Raw genomic sequence first — 12,459 nt, 5'->3', positions numbered from 1 at the left:
GTGTGGATGGAAGGTGTTCCACCACATTGTTTTTCTATCATCCAAGCTGATTTAGATGGAATTACTTAATAAAAGTTCGTTGTCTTTCTTCTCAAAAAACAAAAAAAAACAAAAAAACAAAAAAAAACAAAACTTTGTGTGTGATCAAAATCTTATAGGAATGAGAATAATTTTTTATGACATAATTATCAAAAGTCTTAAAATTAATGTCTCTTTTGATTAATGTAAATCTTTATGTACTTTAAAAATCAAATGATTTATATATTTATTTTGTGATATAAATAAAATCTAGAATTGATCTTAATCACAACTTTTGTTCCACGGCAAGTCACGTGTTGCTCTAATTAGTATTTTATAATGTACGAAAAATGAATCTAGTTTATTAAATTAATTAATTTAAAAAAATTTAAGATGTTATAGGAATTCTCCATGGAAGAAAATATTTTATTGTGTAATGTTTAAAATACTCTCACTAAATTTTAATATCCCAAAAAATTTCTTCACTTATTTTGAGTTTTAAATGGTAGTAATGCTTAGAAAGTTAGAATGATAATTAGTGACGGAGCCGGGATTTTATGTGTGGTGAGGGTGGGGGGGGGGCAACTAGAAAATGAAATGATAAATTTTTTTTTTTTCATCAAAAGTCTTTGTCAGAGTTTAAGTACTTTATAAGTCTATATAAATCAATATTATTTGTGTATGTATACTTCTGGTTATATACTTATATGATATATTAGGTGATTTATATGTTATATTATAGAACACATACAATTAAACAAAACAAACATAAACCCAGTGGGGTTGGCCGAGTGATTGGGCACTTGGTCTCAAAGTGGCAGTCTTGGATTTGATTAGGAGCTCTCTAATTCAAGTCCGGACACCAACACTTTGAAAAAAACTCCCTAGGCCAACGATTTATCCCGCTATGAACCCACCCGTCACGAACAGTGATTAGTTTCTAATTGAAAGTTTAGAGGAAATACCAAAAAAAATATATATATATATATATATATATATATACACACAATTAAACAAAACAAAAAAGGATCGTCTTTAAAAAAATAAAAAAAATAAAAAACCAAAAAAATAAGAAATTGAAGTGGAGTCACATCACCCGCATGGAGAGTAGATAAAATAGTGTTTACTGTATACCTTTTGAAGTGTCTAATTTTTCACCACACGTGGAGGTCATCCTCTTAGAATTGGAGAGTAAAAAAGCCCAAGGCTTTGACAATAAATTAGTACTGAAAAACTTGTAGAATAAAACAACAAAAAGCTAATAAGAGAGAGTGCGAGAGAAAGCCAAAAAGGATAGAAACTGAAAAGATTTTAAAGACCCACCTATCAGCCCAAATGCAAATAAACTGGTGTTGTTTTCTGAAGTCGATAGAGATAAGCGCATGGAACACAGCCTCCTTGGACCTTAATTTCAAAGTAAGCCAAGTAAATTTTTTGTTAATGAGGAAGTGCAAAACATTGAAACCCATTTTTGTCTCCTTTATTTTATGAGATAATTGTAAAAATAAATTCGTGCTTTTATTGTATAGATATTCTGATAATTACTGTATTTGTGTTTTTGAAATATTATGTTCACAATATTTTCACAATAAATTTGTCATTTTGGATTTAAGTGGTGGGTAAAAAAAATATATAAATTAGAAACAATAATATCTCATCACTTAGATTTATTATGAAAAATGTTGTGAACATATTATTTTATTTTTATTTTTAAAGAAAATTTTGAAAGGAAAATAATTTTAATAGCAAGATTGGTGGGCCGGGAGCTTATATTGGGAGATTGGTTTCATGGATTACGGGATCTCATATATATAAATGATTTCTTTTTTGAAAAAATTTGGGGGGGGGGGGGGGGGAATGGCCCCAACGTGTCTCCACCACTGATGATAATTGTAAGGACTGAAATTGGATTGGTCCCAAAACCGGATTGGGCTCAAACCTTAACGGCCCAAACAGTAAATTTGTAGAGCGTGGATAGAAGAACTAGATCTATCCCAGAAGAAAAACGATTAAATTTAGCGGTTAAAGACGGTTTGACGCAAGTAAGATTCGTAAATCTATCCTCGGAACAGATTACGTAGTTCGTATCATATGGTTTCGTTCAAAAAATAAAATTGTACAAGAGTTCCAATCCTTATCCTTTATTTTTTCCTCCCCCCTTTCTCAGTACATCTTTCCATGTTATATACTACAATTTTGGTGTTATCCTTACCACACACGTGTAGGTTAGATTTAGGGGATTCCTTCCTGTCCCATCCAGCACCTCCCAGAACCATCAACCAGTAGCTGTAAGGCTGCTTGATCACTGTTCAGGTATCACTTCCACATTAATGCGGCCAAATAGTTGGTTGAGAGGCATTTAATGCAGAGGTAGCAGCTTTTGAAGATATTTGTTTACCTTTCTTTTCTTATCCCTGGTCTAATGTCCCACCCTTAGTTGTGATGTAACTCCAAAGTAAGTCCGTGATGACTGATGATATGACACTCAGATTTACCTTGGACATATGTTGCCGAGAAGGCTTTTGTCCTTGAACGCTTATTGGACCTATCTCACATGGTCTCTACTTCTCTTTTCATTCTATTCTCCTCATAACCTTTTTTGGGCCTCTTCGGATGGTCTAACGTCCTCGGATAGGGCCATAGGCCCAGTTAATACTGCTTTAACAATACTTCCTAATTAACTAGCCCCCACAATAATATAAGATATTTTATTTATTATCTAAACAACATTGATTTTACAGGTTTATTTAATGGAAAATTCGATGACACATGCCTTTTGTTACCTTTTTTTTTTTTTTTTTTTAATTTTTTTATAACAAAACTCAGTTACTTATTGTTAGAAGATGATGTTATTTGTTATCATTTTTAGAAATTTTTAGTGAGTGGATAGATTGTTTTTAGCAAATAGGTACTAACATACTATTACAGTAAAATAGATATTTATATGTTAAATAGCTATCCTAACTTTGTATGTGGATGGAGGGTGTTGCACCACATTGTTTTTCTGTCATTCAAGCTGATTTAGATGGAATTACTTAATAAAATTTCATTGAATTTCTTCTCTTAAAAAAAAAAAAATTGTGTATGTGATCAAAATTCTTATAAGAATGAGAATAACTTTTTATGACATAATTATCAAAATTTTTAAAATTAATGTCTCTTTTAACTAATGTAAATCTCTATGTACTTTAAAAGTCAAATGATATATATTTTTGTTTTATGATATAAATAAAATCTAGAATTGATCTTAATCATTACTTTTGTTTCACAGCAAGTCACGTGCTGCTCTAATTAGTATTTTTTTTTTCACGGCAAGTCACGTGCTACCCTAATTAGTATTTTATAATGTACGAGAAATGAATCTAGTTTGTTAAATTAATTAATTTAAAAAAAAAATTAAGATGTTATAAGAATTCTCCATGGAAGAAATGGTTGAAAAGTCAATTTTTGTACTCATTATTCAATATTTATCAACATCATTCTATTTATATCACGCAAAATGGAAAATGTTATTCACGCAGTAATCCTTGAAATATGCAAAGCAAGATGGTGGGAAAACAAGACCATCCATCCAATAAAATTACTGTTTCATTTAGTTCAATTTTAATTTTTAATTGATATTTTAAAGAAATAAAAAGAGAAAGCAAAGTATAGCTAGATAAAACCTGTACTTCCACAATTCTTTGTTGACCAAAATCATTGTACTTAATGTGTAGGCTTTAATTCTTTGTTAACCAAAATCATAAATCATTGTACTTAATGTGTAGGCTTTAATTCTTTGTTAACCAAAATCATTGTACTTTTGTGTAGGCTTGCCATCTGCATTGCTTGAAGTAAAATTTTTATTATTATTTTTTTATGGATACAGTAAATTTTTTTTTTTTTTTTTTTTTTATTACAATCGAATCAGTTTTTATTATTATTAAATTATTTATTTAAGAATTGCGCAACTTTTAATGTAACACTTATTCCATTGACAACGTAATCATTTAACAAAAAGCCTTGTTTCTTTTCCTTTTGGATAGCAACGTTAAAAAAACACAAAGTCATATGTGAGATATTTCATACTCTAATTCGATACCGTAAAAATTCAAGCGTTTGACCTCACAGAAAAAACTGACACCATGGGAATCATCGGAAACCTCAGTTCCGACCAGCTCCACTCCTTCAACTCACAAGGTAAACCAAAGCCCACTTCCCCAATCCTTAAAACTGGTTTCTTCAAACCAAAAAAAAAAAAAAACTTTAATATATATATTTTTTCATTTTGTTCTAAAACTTGGTTTTTTAATATTAATTTCGTGCAGGTTTCATTGTGCTTGAATCGTTTGCGAGCCCCGAAGAAATCGATGCCATGATGAAGAGAATGGAGCAGTTGTTACATGAGTTTGATTGCTCCTCCACCTCAATTTTCTCTACCAAAAACCAGGTTCTTTATTCAATTTTGATAAATCAATTTCATAACTTTGAATTCTTTTTTTGATTATATGAACTCAATAATTCAAAACCATTTTTTCGGGTTCTTTTATTTCAGCAACAGTCGACCGACAATTACTTCTTTGAAAGTGCTGAGAATGTTTCGTATTTCTTTGAGGGTATGTATGTTGTTGGCTTGTTAATCTTCAGCTTTTGTGTGTATTGATTAGTTGCCTTTTGGGGTGGAAAGGAATACATGTGACTGACTCTTATTAGTCTGTTAAGAATATATGGCCGGCTGAAATTTTGGGACTAAGACTTGGTTGTGATTTTTTTTTTTTTTTTTGGATGAATAAGTGATAGTATTGATCAAACAAAGTAGGATACAAACACCAATCCACAACAGAAGCCGGCTACTCATACAGCAGGGACCATACCAACCCAAATTACAAAACATGCCCTGTTCTAATACCAACTGAATCAGGAATTCCATCTACCACATAGATTTTTATTACAAAGAGATTTAGTAATTGCCTTACAACCTCTTACACGTGATGCCGCCTCACATCATTCTTAATTAGTTGAATGATAGCGTCTTCTGATAAAATTCTACCATTTAACACTCTAGCATTCCCTTATAGTCAAACTTGAAGCATTGATGCAGCTCACACCAATCTGCAAAGGATGGATTTGAACCCTTTCATTTTAACAGAATCTAATCCCCAATTAAGCTCCGCAGGCCATGTAACATTTAAAAAAAAAAAAAGAAGAAAGATCACAACTCTCCATTGTGTTTCTACCGAAAACACATTGAATTCACCATCATAATGCCATTTAACCAGCCTTTCCCGAGTTGATAGTCTGTTTAGAGTAGCCAACCAACAAATAAAGGAGTTTTTAGGAATGGATGTATGATGCCATATCAATTTCCACCAATCCTCCTCCTCATGCTTGACCCTTATTTCATTCCAAGCAGAGGAGCAAGTGAATCTCCTAGATGTTGAAATCATCCACTGAATAGAATCTTCATCAGCAAAAGCAATCTGTGGTAACCCAGATTGGAAATGCACCATTGCTTCAGAACTTGCTGGAGGGAAGTGCCAAGAACCCTGTTTTAGTATGCTTGAAACTTTAGCATTCAAAATACCTTTAGCTACAATATTAACCTGGGACCAAACTTGGGAAAAAATGCACCTTCGGGTTGTTGTTTCATTGGCTGCCTTTTGTCTATGTGACAATATTGCAAAGGAAGTTGCGTAGTTTGGTGTTTTCTATTTTGTAACAATTAGAGCACTTAGTACTCCGTTTTGTGGAATTCGTGAACAGTGTTCATCAAGAAAAGAGTTTGGTACTTTAAGTCCAAATTTTTGGGTCCGCTATGGATCCTTATTTTTAAGTCCCAAATATTAGGTCCTGATCTTTTATTGGCAAGGCTAGAAAGGTTTTGTTAAGTTATGTGCTGAATTGCTTTTTCTCGGAGGGGAGAGATTCATAGTTTAGTGGATAATTGTTGTTTTATAACAAAATTTTTTTTTTGATAGGTTTATTTATTGGAAATTATGTTTGCTTTAACTAGTAAGAGCTTTTGGTTTGGTGCTCATGGAAGGGTATTGTTACTATGCTATTCTGATTGGTATCTGTTACTTTTGGCAGAGAAAGCTTTTGGGGATGATGGAAACTTAAGGCAACCAAAAGAACTTTCCATCAATAAAGTTGGCCATGGTAAGTTGTGAAGTTGTTGCCTACTCATTTTCTGTGGCGGTTTAGACATCTTTTCTATATGGAAGTTGCCTACTCATTTTTTCATCAAAACTAATCTTGTAATGAATGGGGTATTGGTATATATTGTGTATCTATATGTGCAGCGTTGCATGAGATTGAACCAGCCTTTAAAAAATTCTCCAGCTCTGAGAAATTTTCTAGTTTGATGTTCTCCCTGGGTTACAAGAGACCAGTGATCATTCAGTCCATGTACATTTTTAAGGTATTCCAGTTTCTTGTTGACTATTTGGAGTTTATTTGAAATGATGTCATTATGAAAACTCTTTGGCTTCTTAGTTGAGATATCAAGAAGGCTTAATTTATAGAAAGACATTTCCATATTAAAGTCCACTATTAGCTCTTGCAGTGTGTAACACATTATATGCACATAAAAATAGATGGAAAATTAATTTATTTGTTCTTTCTTTCTTTCTTTTAATTTTTTTTAATTAATTTTTTATTTATTTTAATGTATGCTATGTATTGAAAGAGGGGAACTTAAATTAAGAGTGAGAAACGTATGCCCCCTTTCTGCAAGCAAGTTTTTTTCTCTGCTTGTTAAAAGTAAGATAGTTGATGCATGATTCATGATGTGTTATTTGAAGTGAATAATTAGCATGTGCCAAAATTGGTGATGTACATTGATATTCACGTTTCTACATGTATATATATGTATGAGTATATGTGTATCTTTATGCCATAGGGGAAAAGAAGTTGGGCGGGGTGGGGGTTGATGAATTAACCTGCTCTTTTCATTTAGACATCTTGGGTTCATCAATTGAATTTGGAATTTAATACTGAATGTTGGTATAGATATTTTCATTCCACTTGCCATCTAATCTAATATCCTATCATTGGACATTTTTTCTTATTAAGTTTCTATATTGCTTAAACAAGTTTATATATATATATATATATATATATATATATATATATATATAAACTGTTTTAGAGGATGGAATGCATTAATAGGGCTGGGTTCAGGCTGGTTAATTCCCTTTGTTTCACAGCCCTAACCGCAATTTGTGAGCTTATGCAATGACAAGATTGGCGAGTTGTGGAAACACCTCTTTCTTCCATATTTTGAACATTTTCTTCGTGGAGCATTAATCATATGAATTTCACCTATGTTCTTGATTCGTTGGCTTATTTTTCTATATAATTTCTTTAATTGCAACTATAGTTGATTGGTTTTTGGTTCTAGATTTTTTTTACCCAGTGAAGAGGAAAGGCCAAACCTCATGTCCTAAAACATGATATCACCCCCAATAAAAGAGGACTGGTTACAATGATAATACACACTTACCTTTTAAAACAAAACAAGTATTTGCTCTGAGCTTATTTTTTGGCAATGAACATTTCTCCTTCCATCAGATGGATCTTGTGATTAATGGGCTTGTTAAGTTTTTGTTTTTGAGTATTTCTAAACAAGTGTGTCAAGTGGATGCTTCAAAATGTGTACACCTATATTGTACATAATTGGTTGGGATATGTTTCAAAGGCTAACACCACAATAAACTGAGGCTACAGTAGTCTTATTTCTCCAAACTTTATCATGCAGATTTGTAGCAGAATATGCTACAGATAGTTTTATTAATCACCCTGGCACCATATTTAGAGTTCAAATGTGCTCATATTTCGTATAATTCATGTGCAAAGTAATCTGCATTATTTTATTGGCAGCAACCGGGTATTGGAGGCGAAGTAGTGCCACACCAGGATAACTCATTTCTTTATACTGAACCACCAACATGTACCGGGCTGTGGCTTGCACTTGAAGATGCAACAATAACGAATGGTTGCATTTGGGCTATTCCTGGGTCTCAAAAAAGTAAAATTCTTGCTTCTATGTAGCCTTTTCCCCCATCCTGTTTGGTACAAGTTATTTTTCAGCTTTTCAAAAGTGGAGTTGTTTGAAAAGGCCATACCTTGAAAAAGTTGTATTTTGAAAAAGTACGGTGTGATAACACGTTACCACAAGGGCAAAAAAAAACCCTGGCAAATGTTTGGTGTAATCTAATGTTCTATTTTGTGTTGTTTACAGATGGGCTTGTTAGAAGGATGATTAGAGGTGAAGAGGGGGTTTCCTTTGACCGGCCTTTGCCGACGTATGACCAGAAAGATTTTGTGCCTATTGAAGTGAAAGCTGGGTCTATGGTTGTGATTCATGGGGATCTTATTCATCAAAGGTTGGTTAGGATTTCTCATTGTAACTCTTTTTGAAACAATGAAATAAGACTTTTTTCCCCAATAGCATCATGGCCTCAAAACTCTCTTTTTACTTCTTTCGTTTCATATTATTTGGACTACAGTTTTGAGAATCAGTCCCCAAAATCAAGGCACGCCTACAGCTTGCATGTGGTGGATACTGATGGCTGCAAATGGGCCCCAGATAATTGGTACGCACTCTGAGGTCTCCTTTACTGTAATACATGCACTGATGGTGATAAAATTAATTCGTTTTCTAATCAACAGAGAATTGGAAGTTATACAGAAAAATATTCAAGATAGTTAAAAACATCCTAAAATTATTGGTTTGTTTCTGGTGGAAGAGGCAAGACTTTGTTCCAATTGCTAAAAACAAAAGAGGAAATAAACTAATCCAACTAGATCTTAAAGTGGCTGTCAGTGAATTATAAACTTAGTAATGAACCAAACCTAGAATAAATACCAGTTCAACTTTGAACAATTTCTGGTCACCAAGTGTAACTTAAACTAAGAAGCAGTACTGTTTGGCTTTTACATTTGGATTGTTTGGACAGTATTTATATTCAGAATATTTTTGCTTCTTCTTTTGCATTGGTCAGTTAAACCCTCCCCCCTCAAAAAAAAAAAAAGAACCAATTCTATATTTTTCTAAGTGTCTTTGGTATAGCTTCGTATTATTGTATATTTTGTTCACAGCCAATCCTAACCCTAGAAAAAGGAAAATTGTAGTAGGTCAACGACTAGAGTAAAATTTAGTCACTTTGTTCTGAATGACGGAAAAGAATACATGTGAATGACCCTAATTAGTTTGTTAAGGATTCATAATCGATCTTAAAATTTTGGAACTAAGGCTTGCTTGGTGGTGGTGTGGTGGTGTTATCTATACGTCAAAATCAATTAACCATTCACGGCTGCCCAATTCTCTGGTTTCTCAACACACTATTGAACTCAACCACCTGGTTAACAAGATGGTTTTGAATTATTCACCCCTAGCTATAACCACTTTATTTTAAACATTGTTGTTTCTTTTAAATTTATTTTTCAGGATCAGAAGAAAAGTGGAGCCAGAGCCCCTCTATGTATCTTAATATCTCCAGACACTTCATCAACAGTCTTTTACAAATGGCTACCTTTGCATCTCAAGCAGAATAATTTATATGCTGTAGTAAACTTCTTGTAATGGGGTAATGTGATACTGAAGATTTAAGATTATCATGAACAAAATCGTTATAATACTTGTTGGTAAGAATTGTAATGTTTTCTTAGGTTCGTCTTTGTGGTCATCAGCAACTCTCTCTCTCTCTCTCTCTCTTCATTATTATTTTTGCTCTCCCGTCAAATGACATACTGTCTCCGCATGAAGATGTAGCCAGAAATCAGAATAAATTTGTCTACATTATACTACATTACTTGCCATGTTTGGTCTTGTAATGTTCCTTTCCAATAAGTATTTTGTATGCATGTACCTATCATATAAGTGTTTCGTTCCAAATATGTACCTAATGTATCTATCCTACTGCCAACCCTTTGTAATGAACCCTGCAGTGTGTTGGTTCTCTATTATTGGTCTTATTTACAGATCTTTTCCAATTTTAGTAGTATTAGGCTCTATCTAGCTATGCTGTTCTGTGTAAAACCAAAGCCTTAGTGCTAAAAAAACATTGTTTGTCTTGTAAAAGCTTCTACAAAAGAGTTTTAAAAGTTCCTCAAAAGCTTTTCAAGGAAAAGTTGAAATTTGGAGTTTTTTAGGGAGGAAAAAATTCGATAATTTACTTTTCATGCTTTGTAAAGTCAAAGTTTTAAAACACTATATCTATTGTAATTTGTCAAACATTGTTAAAAAATATCTGAATCGCAAAAGTTTTATTATTAAAAGTTAAAGCTTAACTAGTTCTTAGAGACTCCAGAGAAGGCAGAACTTAATTAAAGAGTACTCACAAAACCCTGAGGATTGGTGGAGATGAGAATTCATTTGTTGATAATATACGAAGGAATCTATTTTATATGATTGAGCATATCCTAGACCCTCATCAGATGTACAAGCAACCGTGATATATGATAATCAGTTAGTACTCCATGTCTTTGGCTTGATAGGGTAGTTCTCTAGAATCCAGCAAATCAAATAGCTACTGCAAGACAGCAAGGGCTATTCATGTCAACTGCTGCCTTTTTATGCTGTGCTTTTTAGAGCGGGGACATTTTGTTGGGGGGGGGGGGGGGGGTGGGGTGTGGGAAGAAGATTCTTTATCATATTTTTTTGCCCTTAATTAGACTTTTTGCTTGGTTTTTCCATTTTCCATGAATACTATCATTGATTGCGAATTAGAGGTCAAATTCTGGTGTGATGACAAGTTGCTTCTACCTAAAGTGACATGTGGATTCAAGTTTAGAAATCGACCTCTCCAAAACAAATTGAGGGTAAAATTGTCTACCATGACCTCTTCCAAATCAAAAGTATGAGTTTTGTACATTAAAAAAGACATTTTTTTTTGGTTTGAATGAGGACTAAACTCCTCCCCCCTCCCCCAAAACAAAGAAAGGAAGAAGAATAATTAACTGCAAGCACGACTTAAATCTTATGGTATAATTCTATTAGGCTAGAAAGAAAATTTTAATTTATGAACCCGATAGTGATCAATTCTAATTCAAATGATTCATTCTTTCCTTGTAAGAATAATTGTAGACAATTTTAGTTTATGAACTTGTTGTTATCAATGTTAATGAGTTCTAATTCAAATTCAAAGATACGTTTTTTCCTTGTAAGTATAGGTGAAGGGTTCAATGATTTATCAATGCCTGTGTAACTTAGCTTTGTCTTGTTCTTCTTCTTTCCCTTTTGAGCCTACAATATATATATATATATATTGAGTTCAAGTTACACCTAGTGTAATTTTAAATAATGTTACACTACCTAATTTTTTTAATTATATGTGAATTTTGATAAATCTACTGTTGGATTACTTTATCTTTGTATATTCTCTATGCTTACAAAATTTAAAGATGATCAAAGATTAATAGTCATGTTATCAATCAATTGTTTAAATTCAAGTTTTTGTAGTTTAAAATAATGCATAAAAGATGAGTGTATGGATCGAATGGTAAATTATATTTGATTGGCATAAAAATTGGCATGCATGTTAAGAACGTATAGAATATGTAATTCAACAGTTGTATTTTCAAAATATGAATTCAATAACAAGTTATTGAGTAGTATAACATCGCTTAAAGTTTTACATTAAGTGTAACTTAAACCCAACTCACCATTGCCCTTTAGACCTATCCCTATGGAGAAAACTAGAGATTCACAACTCCATCGGCCAGAAGTATGTACTAAGATTCTTTAAAAAAAAAAATTACGTATTAAGATAATTCAAGAAAATTTTAAGATGTCTATAGTCTATAGCTTATCCTAAGTTTCTAACCCTTGTGGAGTAAACCGGGGATATACGATTTCATCCGCGAGAACTATGTATTAAGGTAATTCATGATAATTTTTAGTGGAAAATGAATTCAGAATAATATGACGGGTTTAGATAATTAAACATAATAAATCATGATTCACAAATCACAAGTATTCCGATCCTGCAATTCAGCAAAAAAAAAAAAAAAAAAAAGTATTCCGATCCTGCAAGGTGGGCCTGTACATTCTATTTATGTGGTACGGATGGACAAATCTAATACCCAAGGGACACTGGTTGTAGGTGACATCAACAATAATATCTTAAAGAGTACTGGACATAATTATTGTGTGTGTGGGTGGATATTTTTAGCTCTTACAGTCTGGAGTACGAATTTTGGTACAATTTTGTGTTGTAATTCACCGTATGATAAGTTATGATTGGTAAGAGTATATCAGTAGGTCATGTAGGCACACATTCTTATCAATTATAACTCAACGTATGACGAATTATGACACAAAATTGTATCAAAAATTGTGTCGCTAGCATAATTCTACAGAGTACTTCTTTAATATGATGAGTAATAATTAAAAGAAAACAACTTGAATGAGCTGAGACTTGGTTGGGGACATGGAAGTTCAGAGATGGCCCCATCAAT

General features: G+C 32.7%; 1 protein-coding gene across 1 annotated transcript; it reads left to right on the top strand.

The window, feature by feature from the left end:
- The first annotated feature begins 4,030 nt into the window (after window positions 1-4,030).
- Window positions 4,031-9,940, top strand: LOC126715122 (phytanoyl-CoA dioxygenase). The gene is made up of 9 exons (XM_050415567.1): window positions 4,031-4,197; window positions 4,326-4,447; window positions 4,553-4,613; window positions 6,088-6,156; window positions 6,300-6,418; window positions 7,879-8,026; window positions 8,240-8,384; window positions 8,508-8,594; window positions 9,449-9,940. The coding sequence occupies exons 1-9, from the start codon at window positions 4,143-4,145 to the stop codon at window positions 9,489-9,491; spliced, it is 849 nt and encodes a 282-aa protein (XP_050271524.1). The 5' UTR covers window positions 4,031-4,142; the 3' UTR covers window positions 9,492-9,940.
- The last annotated feature ends 2,519 nt before the right edge of the window (window positions 9,941-12,459 follow it).

The sequence above is a fragment of the Quercus robur genome, chromosome 1 (assembly GCF_932294415.1).
Source record: "Quercus robur chromosome 1, dhQueRobu3.1, whole genome shotgun sequence".
Taxonomy (NCBI): Eukaryota; Viridiplantae; Streptophyta; class Magnoliopsida; order Fagales; family Fagaceae; genus Quercus; species Quercus robur.
The sequence above is the reverse complement of the archived record's forward strand: the minus strand, read 5'-3'. Positions and strand labels throughout refer to the sequence as shown.